The 21,598-nt window shown below is 48.1% G+C and overlaps 1 protein-coding gene across 7 annotated transcripts in view; it reads right to left on the minus strand.

The window, feature by feature from the left end:
- Positions 1-3,686: 3,686 nt before the first annotated feature.
- Rabgap1 (RAB GTPase activating protein 1) overlaps positions 3,687-21,598 on the minus strand; it is a 161,632-nt gene continuing 143,720 nt past the window's right edge. For all 7 annotated transcript variants that reach the window (XM_005382509.2, XM_005382508.2, XM_013513144.1 and 4 more), the window contains 7 exons: positions 18,273-18,365; positions 17,792-17,902; positions 10,178-10,282; positions 9,382-9,465; positions 8,704-8,775; positions 6,815-7,012; positions 3,687-5,316 (listed from right to left, as the gene is read on the minus strand). In XM_005382509.2, coding sequence (XP_005382566.1) covers positions 5,194-5,316; positions 6,815-7,012; positions 8,704-8,775; positions 9,382-9,465; positions 10,178-10,282; positions 17,792-17,902; positions 18,273-18,365 — 786 coding nt within the window. In that variant the 3' untranslated portion in view covers positions 3,687-5,193. The remainder of the gene's footprint in view (positions 5,317-6,814; positions 7,013-8,703; positions 8,776-9,381; positions 9,466-10,177; positions 10,283-17,791; positions 17,903-18,272; positions 18,366-21,598) is intronic.

Raw genomic sequence — 21,598 nt, forward strand, 5'->3', positions numbered from 1 at the left:
CCTGGCTGTAGCTCACTGATTTGGTGATGCCACTAGTTTTTAGAATCTATTTTTTAAGAAATCTATTTATTGTGTTTTCCTGAATACGTAAGTGTAAATAGTATAACTGCAGTGCAAAGTCCTTGGCAATAACTTTTTGTTATGTATTGTGTTAACAAACATTGGAAATCACAAACACCACGGACTGTGCTGCTCTTGTGGGCAGTAGTTACGTGTAGGACTCTGGTGTAAAGCGTCGGCATGGCGGAAGCAGCAGCCTACATGTGTGGACTGTCATCGGTGCCTCGCCCAGAGATGCCTGGCCTTCATCCACAGGGACCCCGCTGCCCGGCTCCTGCAGGCAGTGCCCACACTGTGGCTCCTTGCGCTGAGCACGTTGGACTCTGCCATAGACTGATCCTCTTGTCTGGCTGCTGCAGTGTGTCTATAATGCCCTGACATGTTGCATTTTCTCTATCTGGATGAATCAAAATAAATGCTTCTGTGTTGAAGAGCAGTGGCTGAAGTGTTCTGTGCAGGACTCACGCTGGAGAGACGAAGGCGCTGGCTGTGGTGAGCAGCTCAAGTGCAGCCCGCCTCTACTGGGCCCTGAGACTAGCTCTGTGTACCACACAGCTCTTCCTTTCACTCCAGGGCTGGCCAGGGGCTTGGGTCATGGGGTTTGGGTCCTTGCTTCTCTGTGAACGGTGCCATTTACCATGGGAAGCTCCAAGCTGGCGGCCGGGCTCAGTGAGCAGAAGTTGTGTGAGGTGCACAGTGTGCTTTTCACACCCCTCACTCTGAATCCTCAAGTCAGCCCCAGGGATGGGCAAGACTCCACACTGCAGGATCAGGAGCCAGGCTGAGACTGAGGCTTTGCCTGCAAGGGCGGCGAGCTTCTGGAAGGTCGCGGCAAGCTGGCTCCAAAACTGAGCTCTTCCTGCTCCTGCAGCCTTGCCCCGCGGGGTTCCTGCTCCTGAGCCACAGCAGTGAGGAGACGGTGAAGGGGAGAGGACAAAGGTGGCACAGTGGCCAGGAGGGCGGCGTGGTAGGGAGCTGGGTCGGGGGCTGCTCCCACCGCCTGCAGGTGAGTGCGGGGCTGCGGGTGAGTGGCACGGGCCGTCTGCCTCACTTCGCAGCCGTTTTCCTGTGCGTTCAGCCACAGGCACTGACTGGCGGGGAGCCGGCCTAGCTTTCTTCTTCCTGACACCGCCTGCGGGAGGGGAAGGAGGGAGCCTGGTTTATCTTGCTGTTGAACTCTGGCCTTCCACCTTCACTGTCAAATCTGGGCATAACAGGTCACAGGGAACGCATGACAAGTTAAAAGCTCCACGCAGCGCTCCCTTCAAAGACAGGGACAGTGACCCGGAAAGGCTGAGATGTGCACTCAAGGCTGTGGCCTGGTCTGGGCCCCAGCTTGCAGGTCCATTGGTGCGTGAAGAGCCGTTTGTACGCCACCTGCTGCCCATGCGGCCACCTTAAAGCAGCTACCCTGCTGGCTGCTGTGTGGCTTTGGCCAGGACCTGCTCTCTGAGCCCTGATTTCTTCACCTATAGTAGAGAGGAGGGTGAAGCTTAGTGCTCGGGCTGTTCTTCGAGCGCCTTCAGCATTCTGTGCCTCCACCTCGAGTGGCTGCTCCGTCTCTGCGTCCCCCGCCCCACGGGAATCTCGGCAGCAGCAGGCACAGCCTCGGAGCACTGCGGTGATCAGGCCAAGGGGGGCCCATGTCAGCTACTGCACGCCCCTCTGCACTCTGATTTTGCCCACTGTTGGGCCAGTTAAGAGCCCGGGGTCATGTTCTGCCCTACTTCCAGGCATGGTCCTGGGGTTCCCTTCCCTGCACCCGCACTCCAGGCTGCTGGGCATCTGGAATTCAGAACAGATGTGGAGACTTAAGGGCACCCTGCTGGCCCCTCCTTTTGGGGCCCCTTGCCTTCCGTCCTAAGAATTACAAGGCTCTGCCCGGGGTCAGAACTAGCACTGACCACCCTCCCGCCCGCCCGCTCTCATCACCCACCTTTGCTGGCCAGCGTTCGTTTAGCCTCCTGCCCCCTGCTGCCCCGTAGTGCCAAACCTGAACCCGAACCTGAACCCGGCTTCGGCCCACAGCGGCGCCTGCTCGTCTCTGCCCCCCTCTCGCGGGCTCTTCTAGGCCTCGCGTAGCCCTTGCTCAGTCACACGCGCTCTACTCTCACTCTCCTGGCTCACCTGCCGGGTAGCGCGGTGGTGCTCGCCCAAGGCCGCTCCGCTCCCATCCCATGTCACCTGTGGCTGTGCCGAAGCGCAGCAGCACCTCCCGGAGCAGAAGCACAGAAGCGCCGTGCCTCAGGTGCCACTCCAGTGCCACGGTGACTCGGATTTGAGACACACCCCCTCCCCAACCCCAGGCTGTCTCAGACCCTTACCTGGAGCTGAATCCACCTTCTTGGTGTCCTCTCACCAGGTTTCACCAACTCCCACCCAATCACTTCTGCTCAGACGGATTTCCTTTCAGTTTCCCTTCCTGAAGGAGCGGCAGGGAACAGCCGGAGCGCATGTTGGCCTGCACTCTACTGGTTCATCACTTCCAGCCTCCCTCGCAGGGCTCCACCCTAACTCCCCACTCCCGTCTTGCTCACATCCCCCTGCCTCAAGCAGGCTATCAGGTAACTACTGTCTCTCCCACCTAAATGCCAGCATCCTCTCTATGCAGCAAACGCCCTGGCCCCCAGTACAGTGCAAGGGCTGTCACCGTCACCTTGTCTGCCCTGCAAATGCACATACCTTCCTGGTCCCGAAGGGTCTTACGCAGGTGTACAGGTTGGCACCGCAACTGTTACACTCCTGCCCCAGCGTCAGCCGGGGTCAGTCCAGGAGTCACTTCAGGCCCGTGTGCCAAGGCTGGCTGGTGTGCAGGGGCCTCCCCCGTGATGACCGTTTCCGCCATGTCTACACCTTTGGGGCTAGGAAAACAGGGAGCAGGCTGCCCAGCAGTGTCCTACAGGGTGGTCAGGCGGCGAGGGCAGCCACGATTACATGAGCATCACTTCAGCCTGTGCGGGGGGCTGGGTGGGGTGGGGGCCTGCAGGGACCACCAGTGAAGAGAAAGGAACTCCTTTGTTTTTGAGACAAGGTCTGCTATGTAGTTCAGGCTGGCCTTGAACTCATGGTGATCCTCCTGGCTCAGCCTCCCAAGCTCTAGGATTACAGATGTGCGGCACTGCGCTTGGCTAGGAACTTTTAAAAGGTGTATCCATTTGTGCCAGCACTTTTCTTAAACCCTGGCGGAGTATACTCGAAGTCCAAGCACTCTGCCTTTCTGCCCTTTGGCCATCTGGCCTGTACTCACATCTGGCCCTGCACTTTCCTCTCCTATCTCCGGCCAGTGAGATACATGTGTCTTTCCAGCCTAGTGCCGCCCTTCCCCGCCTCCCTGGACCTCAGGCACAACGAGGTGTCTCACACCTGTCAACAGCCTTGTACTTTTCAGGGAGGAACCAGCTCAGTGATGGCAGAGGTCGGCTGCGCCGTCTCCCCACCTGGCTGGCACACCTCAGACGGCCTGACCCTCACCTCCGCGACAGCAACAGGCGGGTCCTCTCTGTGCTCTGTGGGGGAGGGAGGGGGAAGCACGAAAGGACAAAAGTGGCTTTTACAAAGCAATGCTGTTTGTACCAAAATATTTAATGAGTATGTTGTTAAAATAAAACCAACAAAAGAAATAGTAATACAGTTTTACTGGTTTATATTTCAGTTCGGAAAGTTGACACACAAACTACCCTAGCACAATGTCACACACCTAGTATTAGATGGGCTTACAGCAGTTTTGGTAACTGAACAAGAAAGACACAAAGAGCGGCGGCGGGGACGGTTGGGGGAGGGACTGCCACTTGCCGTCTCCCTTACACAGATGACCTCGGCAGCGAGCATCAGCACAGCCAGCAGGAACACAGACACAGCACAACTCGCATTTCTTTATATACAAACCAGTGCCTCTGGAGCCAGCCACCTCCACACCGAAGGCAGAACAGACGGGTCGCTGTGAGATGGCCTGTCAGCGTATCACATATAAATTAAGGGGCAAAGTGTTTTCATTAAAAAAGGTGCTAAGCCTCCATTCCCCAGCTTTGAAGTGAGGATCTGCGGGCCACCTGGCTGTGCGCTTGGACGGGGCCAGACTCTGGGAGGGCGGAGGCCTCACCCGCCAGGGAGTGACCAGGCCAGGTGGATGGGGACCTCGAGGCACGCGCACGCTCACATTTACACAGACACACAGCACAGTCATTCTTGCTTGTGCAACCTGTTGTGCGAACACACCAGGAACCTTGAAGTGAGGGGCCTCTTCACAGTCCTATGACGGCGCAGAGGAGAGCAGAGCCCAAGAAACCTCGAGTGAAATTAAGTGCCCAAATAACCACGGCAGATGTCATGCAGATCAGTCCTAGTCTGGGACCGGAACACTGTCAGTTGGGTATATTAGGAAAGATATATATATACATATATATATGTACACATGACACATTAAGCAAAATAAGATTTGTCCACGTTATGATTAATACAGTCTCACAGTCACATCCTCCACTCTAGCTTTGTGAAACTGTTTTGGCAGCTAATGCTAAGAATAACGGGAGCTATGAGAGTTGCATAGAATTGATCAGAAACGTGTGAATAATGCCAAACCAAAAACCTGTGCATCATACAGTTTCACAAAAGTAGGTGGCTTCAGCTATGACTATGAAACCCTCAAATTTAAAACAAAGTGCTTCTCCATGTCCATCTGGGGACCTTCTGCTGGCACTTACAGATAAGAATTATTTTAATTTCTGACCCCCTATTCCCAGTATATATAATTATGTATACGTTTTAAAAAATTAAAGGTTTAGAAAAAAATCAACACACGGAAGGATCCCCAATCTCTGATCATGTAAACTCAGCCTTGAGGCTGGGTGAAGAGTTGACCCACACGGGAGGAGGCCAGGGAGGTCCCACTGAGGAGTGATTTCCGGGGTGCGTCCAGAGCGTCAGCGGAGCTGCAGGCCTGGTGTGTCAGTAGTGAGGAGAGCCTGGCCGGAGGCTGCCTGCTGCAGGAGCTCTGGCCCAACGACCTACCAACATGCGTCTACAGATCCGACCTGGTACGTTCTGGTCCTGGGACATGTCACAGAATCACACATTTGGCCAAAGAAGGCAACAAAAGGTGGTGTTTCTGACGGGGTCTGGAGGCAGCAGCCACTCTCAGCAAGTCTCTTTCCCCTGCACCCCGGTCGCCGTCTTGATGGAGCTCAGCGTTCGGTTAAACCAGGTCTTCTTGGCCGCCTGCACTTCATTGAGGGCGAGGCCTAAGTGGTGCTCCAGGTCCTGCAAGAGAAAGAGGGTGAGTGAAGCTCTCGGCTCCAGCACCGCTGGCGCTGCCTCCCCAGAGCGAGGCTGAGACGGGTGCTGGTTCATCTACTCTTGCGAGGTCTCTGCAGAGTCCCCCAGTCTCAGACTGGCAGAGGAAATTCCACAATGCCCAGGGATTTGGGGGCTTTCCTAGGTAAGACCGTACTTGCTGCTTTGTCTGTTAGAACAGCCTCCGAAATTCGGTGTCCCCCTTCCTGGCCCCTGCACACCGGAGAGACAGCTAATGCTCTAGCTCTGACTACATCACGAATTTCCAGCTAAACCTCTGAAGTGCAAGTTCCCTGGCTGGCACGTGAGATGCTTCATGCCTGGGCGCACATACTCTCTGCCAGCCTTGGCACCACACGGGAAGATGCCGGTGTGCCTCTCCGCAGGCCCTCTCCTCCCTCCGGCTGTGGAGCAGCCCCTCCCCTGCCTCAGATGTGCATGGTTTTGCTCTTGTGCGTCTGCAGATGCTGTCTATTCTTTGTTTGGGGCAGGGTTTTGCTATATGGTGCAGGCTGGCCTCCAACTCATGGCAACCCTCCTGCCTTAGCCTCTGAGTGCTGGGATTACAGGCGTGCACCACACGCCGGCGCCCCGTCCATTCCTGATCACAGCCCAGACACTGTGGCTGTGGTGACGCCCTTCAGGATTGTGCCGAGTGGTCCCACAGCCATGTCTTACTGCAGTCCCAAGAGCTGGGCCAGGGCCTAGCGGAGCAGATGCCGGGGCACGTGTTCAGTGCAGGGGAGATGGCCTCAAGCTTCCCAAACTGGGTTCCTCCCACAAATAGCGCTTCATGTTGGACTCAGTACTGGTGCTGGCAGAACGAGCAACGCAACCCACGGATGACCAAAATAAGACCTAATTTCTTCATCAGGAATGAAGTCAGACACATCAGGGAAATACGTCCCAGGTCAATAAAAGCTCGTATTTATGAAGCCCCCATAATTATGCTGTGCCTTTTCTACATATTGTCACATTTTGTTCTTTAAACAACCCAACGGAAGACTAAGACTCAATGCTCCATCTGTAGACTACCCTGACGCGCAGAAAGGTTACTGACTCACAGTCGAAGAGTTTAGTGGTGGAGCTGTGACTTTTTTTTTGTCTTTTTGAGATGGTCTCACTTGAACTTGCAATGATCCTCCTGCCTCAGCTTCCTGAGTGCTGGGATTACAGGCGTGCACCACCACGCCCCACAGAGCTGTGACTCTAAAGCATGTGTTCGAGTGAACATCCCACTAAAAAGATCCAGCTATGTCATTAATGGTCAGTATTCCTAAGCACCAATTCTTAGGACAGGCCAAACACACTAACAAGTACTGGTTTTCTCCTATGAGGATTATGGCTAATGTTTAAAATGGGAGAAGAAAAGGTAAAAGACTACTCCAAAGCATCAAGGCTGTTGCTGGAGTTACTGGCCCCCACCAGGAGTCCGGCTTAGGGCCGTCCTGCGCGCTACCCTTACCTGTATCTTGCACTCAGCTTCCACCAACTGGAGCTTGGTTTGTGCCAGCTCCAGTTCCATCTCCCTCAGCTGGTTCTTGAGCGTCTCCTTTTCTTCATCAGTGTCCTCATCCAAAACCTCCTTGGTTGAGCTGATGCCCTTCACACGCCCTTCTTTGTTGAAAAACTCCCGGCAGCGCTCACAGTCATCTACTTTTTGCTGAAATTGTCACAGGTGAAAGGCACAAAGGGGAAACAGCCCTTTAGATTTTGTTGAGTGCTGAGGTCTCTGAGCCCCGGCTCCCCTTGGAAACTGGCAGACAACTCCTGGGAAAGCTACTACCTGGTACTATGTACCAAGAGCAACAAGAATGACCTTGTCTTGATTAGCAACTGCCTTTCCAAGATGACACTGTGAGAAATGAAGATTATGAATAAGTGTCTTCATTTCAGAACTAGGGACACAAAGAAAGGGATGAGGATAAACTATTTAACTGCTATTAGGAACAATTAAATATCTTGCTGTGTTTGTTCAAGGAAGTCTGCAGCCTCTAACAGGGTTATGAGAAATTTTTCGTAACACGGGAAAGTGATTAAATGCTAGTTCCAAGAAACAGGACACAAAATTATATAAAATATGGTTACAACTTCACATTTCATCAAGCCTAAAATGTCACTGCCTGTAAAGAAACATCATTATTTTTCTCTAAGAAAACGTTCTTTAAAACCACAAAAAGCCATCCATTATAACATATCCCACTTTTAGAGATATATAAAAAACATATTTTAGAAGGACTAAAACTTTGTATGTTTAAGTTAACACAGAACCAAGACTGAAAGAGTATACACCCAAGTGTTAGTTTATTTTTGGTTTGGATTTTTTTGAGACAAGGTCTTACTATGTAGCCCAGGCTGGCCTTGAACTCAAATCGCTCCTCCTGCCTCAGCCTCTGGAGTGCTGGGATTACAGGTATATGCTACCACACTAAGCTTATTAGAAACAGGACACAAAAAATTATATCAAATATGGTTACAACTTCAACTGGGATATAGCTCAGTAGTAGCATGTAAGGCCTTGGGTTCAGTTCCCAGCACCAAAAACTGGGAGGGAGGGGGAAGGAGGAAAGAAAGAAAAAAGAAAGGGGGGTGTTTTCTGTGGGTGACAGTACTATTGCGTTTTCCTACTTATTTACTTATCTCCCAAAACTTGTGCAAGAGCATTATTAACGTTTTAGAGTTGGAAAATACATTATTTTAAAAATTAGGTGCTTCTGGTTAAACACTAATTACAGTGAAGGCCGTTGTCCTCTTGTTCCGGGTGTCACAGTGCTTTGTTGCAAACATGGCTGTGGGCACAGAACTTTGCTGCACTCCTGGGCACTGAGCTGTGAACGTGTTAGTAAAGCGTCTTTCAGTAGATGACTCCTCTTGCAAAATGTGACAAGCACTCTAACACAGGGGTAACAGCTTGAAGACATCGCCAAGTTTACAAAAGGCCCCGAATGGCCATAAAACATTTAACAATTCAAGCCCTTCTACCCACGAGGACAAGAAACGAGCTGCAGCGCAGTCTACAGCGTACGCAGTGTGAGGGAGCACAGGCCCCGCCGCCCCGCCCTGCCTGACTCGCTGGACTCCGCCCTGGCAATGCGCTGCAGCCTCAACTGCCTGCGTGATGGTATCGGGGAGTCCTGGGACTTGGAGCTCTAAAGCCAGAACTCTTCTGGTGCCACCTGTATTCCCTCCCAGAGGAAACAGGCAAAGTATCACTTGCCAGTTATTGACACCACATCAGAATTCCTGAGTTTCTTTCCCTTTTGAAATCAACACCCCTCCCAAAACCTGTGACACTGAATAGGGCCATCAAGTGAGCCAGGTGGTAGAAAGTCTCTTTGGTAAAGGAAATCTTACCCGAATCTTCTCAATTTCCACTTTATTAGCCGTCTGCTGCTTCTCCAATCTTTCACTCAACTGAGAACAAATCTAAAGAAACAAAGCCAGACTCTCTTGAGCAATGCAGTCATTTGCATAATTTGGGCCTGGAATAAACCCTGCAGAAGCAGCTAGAATATGCTAAGCAGAATCAACACAGCGCAAACAACACAGGCTGTGACTGCTCAGCAGGGTGTGAGACTGACAGAGGAGCAGAGGCTGCTCAGGCCGTGTCACCTCTGCATCCACCAGCCTGGCATTCGCAGGAGCCTCCTGATGCCGACCTCGGCGGCCGGCACTTTCTGAACACTCGCCAGGCCACCTCGAGACCGCACACAGCAAGGACTGGGATCAATCCAGTTACGTTCTCAATGGGGAGAGCTGGTTTACAAACTTACATAAGTCCGTAATTCGAAACCTGAAATGCCCCCGAAACACTGATTAAGTCCATACTACACGCCAGGCACCAGGCCAGGGACTCTCCATGTCTTTGTGAATCCTTACAACAGTGCTCCCAGGCAGGGATGAGTTTCCTTATTTTCAATGAGAGTAAGGGGAGAGTCAGAGTTTGAAGCCAAAGTGCGTCAGCCTCTGGGTCTGCAGGACACACATTTCACCCACAGGGGACAAAGCCCGGCCCCGCGTGCAGGGACCCACCTGCTTATAGTCCCCGATGATGGAACTGTTTTTTTTAATCTCCGATTCTGCTTTGTCAAGTTCTCGTCGGCACATTTCCTTCAACTGCACACACAAAAGCAAAAGTGAACGCTTTAAGGGAAAAATAAAGGAAGGGCAGTTGCTAACTCTGCTGCGCCTGCCTGGACTCTGGAAGGGCTCTGTTCCCCTCACCTTCTTCCTCGGCCGTCAGCATCACTCGTCCCTTGCTGATGCCAAGAGAGGGACAGTAAAAACTCCCGGTGACATCGGCTGCACGGCCTGCAGCTTGTGCTGTCCTCTTCCCTGCCAGCGTCCCCACCCGAGCTGCGGCCTCAGCTGAGGAGGCAGCACAGCCCAGACTCTGGCTGGGGAGAGCCAACCGGAGGACTGCGCTTCAGGTTATGGAAAAAGTGCTTCGCCCCAGCTCCCCCAGCCCTGGACAGGCAGGGTGTGACATCCTGCAAGGTGGGGTGGCAGGGGCAGCTCCACCCCACCGCGAGCTCTGGGAGGACAGCAGGGGAAGACCCTGCATCCCTGTGCTCGCCTATGGAGATGCAAACAAGCCTCTTCTGCTATGTGCGATGGTGATGCACAGAAACTCCTGCCCCAGTGAAGGATGGGCTTTGAGTCAGTCTCCTCTCAGGCTTTATTAAAAACTGTTATAAACACGAGGCCTTTGGAGAGAAACAAGCCAGCTGTTTCCAGGTTTTCCTGTGACAACGCACAGCCACCAGCTGGACTCCCAACTCTAGCGTTCGCAAGGCACAGAGTGTGGGAGGGCTCAAGAATCCCTCACCTGCGCAGACTCGTCTTCCAACCGCCTCTTCTCTTCTTCTGCATCAATCAGCTTCTGTTTGGTCATCAGCAGCTCCTTATTTAGTGCATCTGCCTTTTCCTCAGCCTGAAGCATTTAACGCACACTGTCAGAACAAGAACTGAGAACTGGAAAGGGCTTAAAAGACAAGGGGGACACTGACTGAGGAGGGGGAGTGAAGCAAGCGCCTGGCCCCGCCTCAGGACATTGGGCAGGTTGGGCTTCCCTCTGCTGTGCGCTGACCACTGCCACTTCCACAAGTCAGTGCAGATTTCTCTAAGCTTCAGGCTCTTCACTAGAGGGACACAGCACAAAAAGCATTCGGCACAGTGCCTAGAATACAGTAAATACTCCATAATAAAAGACAGCGGTCACAGCTTTTAACAGTAATAGTAAACTGTAGTTCTCTTTTTCTTGACTTTTCCTCTGCTTCATCCAACAAGTCCTGCATGTTGCCCTTATTAATGACATTGCCTGACAAAGGAGGAGGGTAACCGAGTCTGACACCCCGCTGCCTAGCACCTGAGCTCCTGACACGGGCCTGTGTGGATAACTCAAGACACACAGTAATCAAGTAGTAGACAGAGGCGCTCTGCTGGGCTCTGCAGAGACACCTTCCCTGGCAGTGCACCGCAGATTCCCTGAGATGGCGCAGCATTTCTGGGAGCAGGCAGCGAAAGTAGGGCAGCCGGACACTAAGCCCTCCCCTCCACTCTACTTCCTCTCACGGATCTTCTTGGGAGGAACAAGACTGGGACCTTGAACAGTGAGCTGTCCACACCCAGAAGGCACACAATCAAATGGGATCCTAGAGTTAAGGGCTGTCCTTCCAGGAGCAAGAGTATCATTCTCTCCTCCCGCCCCAACTCAAGAATCAAACAGGGGAAATAACCCATAGGAGAAGTCCTGTTAAAAGATCTGATCAGGGAACCTATGATCTCTGCCTTGGACTCAGTGAACATCTCTTGTGCACTCAGTGGAGCGCGCGCGCGCACACACACACACACACACACACACACACCCGCTTTCCCTTTACGCACTGTCACTGTTGCAGGCGCAGATGCTCCATGCTGTGGCTGATTCTGAGCAGCATGGAAGAGCCAAGTGCTGTGCTGGGCCTTCCAACTCAAGAGCCTTCCCTGCTGACCCTGACTCCTCGGCTTACAAAGAAAGAAGGTGAAGTAGTTCGCTCAAGCTCCCTCGGTCCCCGTAGCAGAGCTGGAACATGACTCTGAACCTGGCACTTGTTACCACTCCTGGAGCTGACTCAGCACCGGGCCAAGGGAAACCCGCACAGGCGAGCAGCTAACCCAGCCGGGGTCCTCTGATGGCACCCAGCTTGCTGCACAGGCCTTCGATGCACAATCGACAAAGGAAGGGAGAACATCTGGGGACAGGAAACACAGATCCAGACTGCCACTTCCGGTCATGAAAGATTAACACAGACCAGATTTACCCTCCCACTATAAACACAAAGCTGGACAAAATATACCAAGGAATTGCTTTCAGACACTATAAACAATAAATGCGCAACTGTGGTTCCTGACAGAAAAACCAACAAACAAATAAACATGTGCGCCCTACCCTACCATTACCCCGGCGCCCTCTGCCAAGACCATGAAGGCCTTCAAAAGTTAAGGGGACCTGGGGGCAGGGTGAGGTGCTGGGAGCTACGGGGCAGAGCGCTGGAAAAAAGGGAGCCCTAGAACAGCTAATAAGGCAACAGCAGAAATAAGGTCATACAAATATCCAATTAAGTCAAGTAATGTGGAAAGAAAAGGGAAAAGCAAGAGAAACAGGAAACAAATTCCCATTTGAGCAAAACAAAAATTCATTCTACATTTGTTTTTCTTTTTTCTTTTTCTTCTACTTTTTTTTTTGAGACAGGGTCTCGCTCTGTAATTCAGGCTGGCCTTTCACTATATAAGCCAAGCTGGCCTCAAACTCATGGTGATCCTCCTGCCTCAGCCTCCTGAGTGCTAGTATTACGGTGTGTTCCAGCACTCCTAGCCAAATACTCATTTTTAAATATAAAGATACAAATATGTTAAAAGTAGAAGGATGGAGAAAAATATACCATACATACCGTGAAGATTGGGAATGGTTATGTAAGTACTAGATGTAGGTTTCAGAATGGTAAATATTTCCAGGGACAAAGATGCCCATTTCATACGATAAAAGAGTCACTTCACAAAGGTGGGAGAACAATCAGAAATGCATGCAGAAATTAGAATTATGTGAAATGAAACCTGATATAACTGACAGAAGAACTTGTTAAATGCTAACTAGAACTTGTTAAATGCTAACTAGAACTTGTTAAATGCTAACTTTTTTTTTTTTGGGTACCAGGCTCTTAGTAACAACAGACGTGGTGAGAAGATCCCCGAGTCCACAGAAGACTTGAAACACTGTCAACCAGTCTGCCCTGACACACAGACTGCCTGGCCGGGGACAAAAGCACACACAGACTCCCCACGTGTAGTGTGCTGAGTCACAGGATTAAATCCAGACACTAGGGGCTCGAGCTACGGGAGAATTAAATCAGAGATCACCAACCAAAAATTCTAGGGCAATCCGTAATACTTGGAAATTATGAATTCACTAATATGGGTTAAAGATAAAAACACAAGAACTGAATGGAAAACACCAGCATTATCAGAATGCGGGGGCAGAGAGGAAAACAATGCTTACCTGGATATTTATAAATGTAAATGTTTATTTTAGAAAAGGTCCCAAATCATTTTTTAACCTACCTCTTTCGTAAGTTAGAAAAAGTACAAACTAATCCCAAAGAAGGTACTAGAAAATAAGCAGGAACCAAAAAAATAACAAAGGCTAGAGCAAAATCAATAAAAGTATAAACTAACTTGAAAAGATCAACCAGCTATCACTTCCACATTTTTTTTTTTTTTTTTTTTGGTACCAGGAATCAAACTCACGACCTTGCGCTTGCCGGGCAGGCGCTGTGCCACTGAGCTAAATCCCTAGCCCCAAAATTGTTATACAACCATCTTCTTTTTTGTTTTTTTTAGTTTTTTTTTTTTTTGGGTACCAGGAATCGAACACATAACCTTAAGCTTCCCAGGCAGGTGCTTATGCTGCTGAGCAATATCCCTGGCCCTATCACTTCTATTTAGATTAAGAAAAAAACAGACACAAATTACTCAATATGAAGAGTGAAAAGGGATATTGTTACCTATAAACATAAAAAATTAGTATTATATGGATACATCTGATAACTATGATTAAATGGACAAATTACTTGAAAGATACAAAATATAAAAATGGGAGTACATGAAGAACTAGGAAACTTGTACAGCTCTACTATCTAGAAGGAATTTAATTTACAAATAATCTCCTGCGAAGAAAATTCCAGTCCTGTATAGTTTTACTAGGGAATTAAAGATCTAAACAATAAATAATCCTACACAAGGTTCTTAAGAAAATACAAAGGAATACTTCCCATTTCATTCTATGAGACTAGCATTGCCCTGATAGCAAAACCAGACAAAAACATTGAAGAAAACTCCAGACAAATATTCCTCATGAACATACTAATTAAAATCTTTAATTAAAAAAAAAACCTCAGATGGGGTTTACCCCAGGAATGCAAGGTTGTTTTAAAGAGAAGTATCAAATGATTACTTCAATAGATACTGGAAAGCAGCTGACAAAATTCCCCATCTATTCATGACAAAAGCTCGCAGCAAACAGGAACAGCAGAGAATAAGTCAGCATTCAAAAAATGCAATCAAGAAAACAATACCACCTACAACAGGTGAAAACATGCAAGTTGTACAAACTGAAAATTAGAGAGCATTGCTGAGAGAAATTGAAAAATATCTGCTAAGTAAAAATTATAACGTATTTATGGACTGGATGGCTCAATCATTCAAGTATCAACTCTCCCTGAATTGATTTACAGGTTCAATGAAACCTCAATCAAAACCTCAGAGGGCTTTTATTTCTAGGAATTTACACGTGGATGCTAGTATTTATGTTGAAAATGTGAAAGACTTAAGAGTAGCCAAGTGATTTTTAAAAGGAACAGCAAAGCTGGAAGACTCACGCGACCACGTTTTAGGGTTTAGAATCAACTGGTTTTGGGTATAGGGGTCAAGGTAATTTAAGGGAGAAAGTTTAGTGAACTGCTCGGGGTCACAGAGCTAGTGGATCCTAGCTGTGGCCTCGGGAGCTGGTCTCCTTCACTCTCGTGCCCTACTGTCTCACTGCAAAGGAGCAGAAGGGCCAGAGGGCACCTGGATATGGCCCCAACAACACCGTGCCAGGGACCTTCCACAGACCCCTCTGCCCTTGCAGCGTTACTCCCAGTTCACAGAGGGAAAGCTTGCCTGGCATCACCCAGGGATTAAAAGGCTGACTTGGACTTTCTCCACAGGTGCTGTGAGAGGAGTAGCAAAAGTGACAGGTGATAAATAACAAAGGCTATATAGAATCAACTGGAAATATGAAGAGGGCTCTGGAAGTTGTGTAAGCTTCACACTAGAGCTTTTTTCTGGGATGCAGAAGGTGAGCGCTGAAAGGAATGAAGTTCTTTTAAAAATCTGAGTTCTTTGCCAACCACGGTGGTGCATGCCTATAACTGCAGGACTTGGGGAGGTTGTGCCAGGAGGCTGAGCCCGGAGGATGGCCATGAATTCCAGGCCAGCCTGGATTACGCTGTGGGTTCGTTGCAGTCTAAACTACATAGTAAGGTACTGTCCCCTAAAACACACAAATAAAACACCCATGTTCTTGAAGTGAAAAAAAGGTGAAAGGACCCCATATTCCACACTTCAGTGAGAGGAAGAACATAGCAATTTTCACTTACGATTCAAAAGAAACTGCATCCAGGCATGGTAGTGCAGGCCTGTAATCTCAGCACTCAGGAGGCTGAGGCAGAGGGATCACCAAGAGGTCAAGGCTAGTTTGAACTATACAGTGAGACCTTGTCTCAACCAAACAACAACAACAAAAACAAAACTAGAGGCGCTAGAAGATGCCCCTGAGCCCGACAGGGCTTAGATCTTGAGCTTCTTGAGCAGTGTATGCTCTCGGCTAAGCCATCTGGGTTTGCATCTGAAAGGCTTGGCTCTCACTACCTGGGTGACCTGTATCTGATATTTAACCTTTTTTTTTTTTTTTTAAACCTCAGTTTCCTAATTAAGAAAGTGGGGAATGAAATGCATACACAAAATCTTCATATACTTCTGGTAGATGCCAGAGCCTCCTGAAGTTCATGAAACAGTTACTATCTCCGCCACAAGGCAGGCTGTTGTGAAGATTCAGTAAAACTGCATACAAAGCACCTGGAACAGTGTCTAGCACTTCTAGCGCTCAAGAATGTTAGCAATCATGTAGCAAAGTTACCAGTCTCCCTCAACTCTTGCTTTGGGTGAAGCTATGACATCAAATGATGGTTTCCTGTCCCGTATGTATTATAGACACTGTGGTACCATGGAAAGAGCCTGGGCACTCCAGTTAGACTCCTGGCTCCACTTCTGTCTGAGTGCCTTCACCTCCCTGAGTCTCAAGATTCATGATCATTAAAAAAACTCTCATCCGGGCTGGGGATTTAGCTCAAAGGCACAGTGCCTGCCTGCCAAGCGCAAGGTCGTGAGTTCGATCTCCGGTACCGGAAAAACGCACCCCCCCCCCAAAAAACACAAAACTCATCCACTAATGGGGTTCATGTTACCGCCCTCACCAGGCTGAGGTAAGGAGAAAAGCATTAGTTCAGTCCAGTGCTTATGTGCTTGGCACCACAGATCATGAGTGAAGGGGAGAGCCTATTATTATTTTCCTCACTTTGGATATCAGGACTGCAATGTAAGTCTTTGGCTACTGCTATCAGGATAAGACAACTTGGAAAGTCTTATACTGCTCAGGTTTCAAGAATGTGCAAGTCCACAATCCACATCAAAACTAGCGGGAACCAGTGTTACTAGTGGTCCTTTCAGACTGGACAATGACACAGCTGAAACTCAAAATCCACTTGGGATTTTAGTCCAAGCTACCTCTTCCTGAAATGTCACTCATTCACCTGTCATTTCTTTCTTTTGCATCCTTCTTGCATGGTGCACAGCTGCTGTGAAGAAGGCCGAGAACAGTATATAGTCTGGCCTCCGGCCCCGTAGTCTCTGCTCCATGTACAGCGGCCTCCCTTCAATCATCAGACAAAATGCGCACAGTGCAAGAAGGCCCGGTGAAGTGTTTCCACAAAGGTGAAGAGATTCAACCCTGACAGACACACTGTGCTGGGAAGGTAGTAAGATCTGAGTCTGGTCACTGAAAACTAATGACGTTGGAACACTCTACCCACAAAAACTGGAAGAAGACACCTTCCCAGTTACACACAGCAGCTTTCAGCTGATGATCAGATGAACAGAGGGAATGAACGTTGCTTGTGCTGATTTTTTGGTTTTTGATGGTGCTTCTTGTACAGTACACCAAATCATCGAATTCTTACCATATACTGTGACACAGCCATTACTCTCCCTGACCACATGTTACAGAGTGTCCAAGCTGGGTGTAAAAGTGGAGTGGGTGGGGTCCAAAATGTTCTACTCCATTATTCTATTTCTAAAGAAAAGTGGCAAGAGCTGGTAGACGCTATCATCTCTTTCTCGTGTGTGAATTATTTTGAGAACCTAATGAAAGCATGGCCTTGCAAAGAAATATACTAACACACAAAATCCTCATGAACTCTGTGCAGTTCAACACGCAAAAAATGAGAAACCCCTATAAACCTTCAGGAGCCTGACCCTACCACTACAGCCTTAGGAAACTAATAAGCAGAAAGTAATCCTGGCAGCCAGGTAGGGACAACTAAGTCAGGGGTTGGTGCAGACCAAATATAGCACAACCCACCACCTATTTTTGTCAAAAATTATTTTAGAAAACAGCCATTTCCATGTGTTTCTTTTACACTGCTGCTTTGCAACAACAGCATTATGAAGTAGCATCAAGAGAGAGCACGTGGTCCACAAAACATTCAGTAGTTACTATCCAGCGCTTTGCAAAAAAAACTATGCCAACCCTGACCTAAGTCACGAATGACTACTTCCTCCAAGGGAAGCTCGCAGTATAGAAAACAGAAAAGCACCCTGCCAGCAAAGCTGTCATCACAACATTTTTAAGATTAGAAGCAGCAAAGGCAAACGGCACATCTGCTGACAGAAACTGCTGATGACATTGCACGCCGTTCAGGCACTGAACTGTGTCTCAAATCAGCAACACTGCACTTAACAGGCACAGAATAAACAGGAAAACAAAATCCCCACTTGTCTTGGGGCAAGGGAAGGAACATACACCAATTAAATGCTGCCATTCCTGAGAGCTTAAGAAGTAGTCAAAAGGTCTTTCAGTCACATGATGTCTGGGAAAGAAGGTGAGGAGCTGTGTGCTCAGAGAATGTGCAGAAAACGACCGTCCCTGAGGGAAGGAGCAAAGCACTGCAGCACTGCCAGGCAGGCTGTAGCCTAAGAGGGAAGCTCTGTAGGTACCTAGAAAAATCCACACGAAACCTCAAAGATCTCCCTCGCTACAGGAAGTCAGCATCTCCCTGTGATCTTCCCTTCAGACAGTCACACTTACGTTATCCAGGTCCTTTCGCAGTGCTATCTTGCTGGTCACCAGCTCATGAGCCAAGTCATCATTTTCCTGTTCCAACCTCATGTTAGCTTCTTGAAGACGTCTGTTCTCCCTCTAAAGGGCAGACAGAAATCAGTTAAGAGATACATGTGTACACAAACACAAATACACACACAGCGCTAAACTTAAGTCCTATGGAAACAATAAAGAGATATGGCTAGTCCTAATGTGTTTCCAAAGAAACAATTTATTTTCTAACTCTGCAAAGAAAAACTTCATTTATTCCAGTGAGCTTGTCCACTGAACTACAACAAACTAGGCAGTTGTAACAAACTAGGAGTTGAACAGATCATGAAAGGTGAAGTCTAGAAGAAACAGTGGTTGTGAACTTTGAAAAGGATTCAATAAAGCTGGTTATAGGCACAATTACAGGAAATGAAAGGCTGAAAGCTCCTGGCACCTTCCAGGCAAGAAGCAAACAAACCTCAAATCGCTCGATGGGGTCTTCTTGCTGGGCCTGCTGTTCCCTCATGGTATGATACTCTTTTTCATATTTTTTCAGCTTCTTCTGACTAATCTGCACAATAAAGCACAAGACAATTTAAGAAGAATCAGAATGCGGTGATGCCTGTGCTGAAGACCAAGTCTTTTGCTGAGCTGGGTAGCTCCAGTCACTATGGAGTATGCTGGGATGGAAATCATTACAGCCAGGAAGAAACCTTGGTGCAGCAGGGACATTTGATTCCTAAGGTTATTACTGACAGTGTTTGAACGGACACCCTGCAGATGGCCCTTTCTACCTGTGTTCTGGGTTCTATCTGTCCCTAGTAATAACAATACTAACGAATAATACATCATTTTATTTAGTACATACCAGCACTGCTGCTAAACGCTTCATACCTGTACCCCTTCACGAAGTGCACTACTGCCACCCTTAATTTATATGCAAGAAATTGAAGTCTAAGGAGGTTGTGTGACTTGGCCAGTCACTCAACGCAGGGGTGGCAGGTCTGGGGTTTGAGGCCAGTCTGCTGGGTTTCATGCAAAATCTAAGCTTTGACCTTCCCTCTCCCACTACCCTTCTGTTCCCCTCTCTTCCTCACCAGTCCCTTCTGTGCCGCTTGCAAACAGCCATGATTCTCTCGACCCTTAAAAAGGCAGATCTGCTAAGCAACCCACTGAGACGTGTATTTGCCCTGAACTACTATCCTTTTCTTCCCAACCACTGTAACCAGCAGGCCTCTGTCTTCCACCTGCACTGCAGCATGCTTCCTCCCTTCCTAATCTCTCTAAGTCAGACTTTTGCTCCAAGGTCTCTAAAGAAAAGACACCGGTGATTCTTTTCCACTCCATCCTCCATCCTTAGAAGTTGGGTCCTACTGCTCCCCAGCCAGATTTCAAAACTCCTTGAGTTTCATACTTTACCATAACCAGTCCGTTTTTTTCCCTAAAATTTTTTTCTCCTTTTCTTGCCTCTCCTTCTGCGTCAGTCTGCCTCCTTTCACTGGCTGGCCATTTCTCTTTCTTCAGTGTAGACCATGGCTGAGGGCCCATCTTCACGATGCAGCTCTCTTTTACTCGATTCCTTCTTTAAAAATGATAATCAATTTCCTGTTATACTGTTTTAAAAATTAGGAGAATATAACAGAAAAGCAATCCAACAGATATATGTAAGAATGACTATAAAATTGATGTCATTCCTTCTCCAAGCTTCAGTAATCAGCAATGAACTGCTAACTGGCCAATGTGCTTGTCTGGTTCCAGGTCCAGATAACCAGAACTTGTACAGCTAGTCTAGCCCAAAGTTGCTATTTTATACAAGAGTAAAGAGGAGATGAGATGGGCCCATGTTTGTAGCCTGTTGGTGCTGGCATCTCTATTCCCTGCTCCGCTGCTCCCCGTCTTACTTCAGCTGCCTGGTGTTTCTCTCCTACCAACTCTGTAGACACCTCTGCTGGTGCCCAGCTGTCTCAACTGGAGCTCTACTCCTGGAGTTTTGGCTGCTGCCTAAGAGGCAGTGGCCAGGAAGACAGCCCTGTGTTTTGGCTGCAGTCTACAGAAAGATACCCATCAAACACTCAGCAGGAGGCCAAAAGTTGGAGTGACAGCTCTATTTCCAGATCTTTGAAATTTAAGGCTAATGCTGCAGTAAACTTTTATTGTGTACCTCAGTGACTCACACAAAAACCACCTACATGAAGTATCTGTGTGATCAGTAAATTTATAAACAATTCTAACAGATCCATAGTGAAAGAATGGAAAGTAATTGAGGCTTGTAGAGTGGGTATGGGGCTCCCCATGGCATTTTCTAAAAAATGAACTGACATCAAATCCTATAAAATATTTTCACACATCTTCAGGATACTTCAATATTTAGTCTCATGTGGGGGAAAGGAAGAACTCACATGTTTCTCATAAACATACATTTTAAAAGACTAATTACAAAATAATCTCCTTGATATTTCATTATCCCTGTCTAAAAGCTGCCACATTCTCACAGGAGGAGGATCGAATCTCACTCAACAGTTGCTGGATGATCAGTACCTGATAAATGCTGAACACTTTACACACGGCATTGTATCTGGTTTCTACATTTTCATGACAGCATGTTACATTTCTTTTTGCTTTTATTATGTTTTCTGAGTTTTCTGCACTCAGCAGAAATTATCTTTATATAGCATGAATTATTTTTATAATTAAGAAAAATATAAACATACCATTTTAAAATATTTCTCATAATTGTTCTAGGCTAAGACAGGCCTGCCATCCTTCTAGATGACGGTATTCCCTTGCTTCTCAGTCCCCAGGGGCCACCCCTTAAGAATGGACACACAAAGCTCTCCAGTCTTCCCCAGAGCTTGCTGTTCCAGAGTTCGGACCTCTTCCCTGGATCAGTCTCTTTCCATCCTTCAGCTTCCCTTGTTCTTTCTCCCTGAACTGCCTCAACCCCCTCCCACCACAAATACAACATAAATGGGAACAGCATGGCCTCCCAGCTGATGCTGACTTGCAGCATGCATGGCTGCAGGCCACAGCCTGCCTCAAAGGACCCCATGAAAAAAGATGGTTGCCTGCCAGCTGAATGAAAATCCAGGAGGTGGCAGCAGTAGAAGCAATGACTCAAGCTTTCAGCCTCATAAGTACTTCAATTCAGGACAGACAGGCATCCCTCCGCCCTCTGGTCAGAGTCTTCTCCAGGCTGGAAGTGTCTCACTTGTCAATGCCCCCTGCCATGCACACAGGGAATGTCCTGGAACACTGGATGAGTCACTGAGAAAAGACCCTGCATTGGCTTTCTTCTGAATGGAAATGATAACCCAAACAGAGGAGCAAGTTTGCCCTTTTAGCCTGGCAACCCCTTTACCTGGCTCATTCCTAGTCTCCTTTCAGGCCAGTGCTCAGCACCACTTCTTTAGTGAGCCCTTCCCTCATATTCCTTTCCTCCCTGGCCAGGTCTTTCAGTTACATATGCCTACAACATCATGTTAATTCCCCCATGGGCCTATCCTCACCCAGCTGCTCAGGTGCTTAGTACTTCAGTGAGCGTCTTTCCACTAGGGAACAGGTTGCACCTGTGTTGCTTACCACTGTATTCCCAGTGCCTCGCTCAATGCTTGAGACTCAACAATCAAATGCTGAACAGACAGAAAATGAACGTCTTCCTTCTAATCTAACAAGGATGCAGTAGGGACGTTTACCTGCCCAGTAGTTAGATGTTACTATGTGCTGTGTTCTTTGCTAAGTATTAGTGATACAAAGATATATCTACATCCCAAAATATAAATTCCATGAGAGCAAGAACTCTATTCA

Source organism: Chinchilla lanigera, unplaced genomic scaffold (genome assembly GCF_000276665.1).
Source record: "Chinchilla lanigera isolate Chin_1 unplaced genomic scaffold, ChiLan1.0 scaffold00018, whole genome shotgun sequence".
Classification (NCBI taxonomy): Eukaryota; Metazoa; Chordata; class Mammalia; order Rodentia; family Chinchillidae; genus Chinchilla; species Chinchilla lanigera.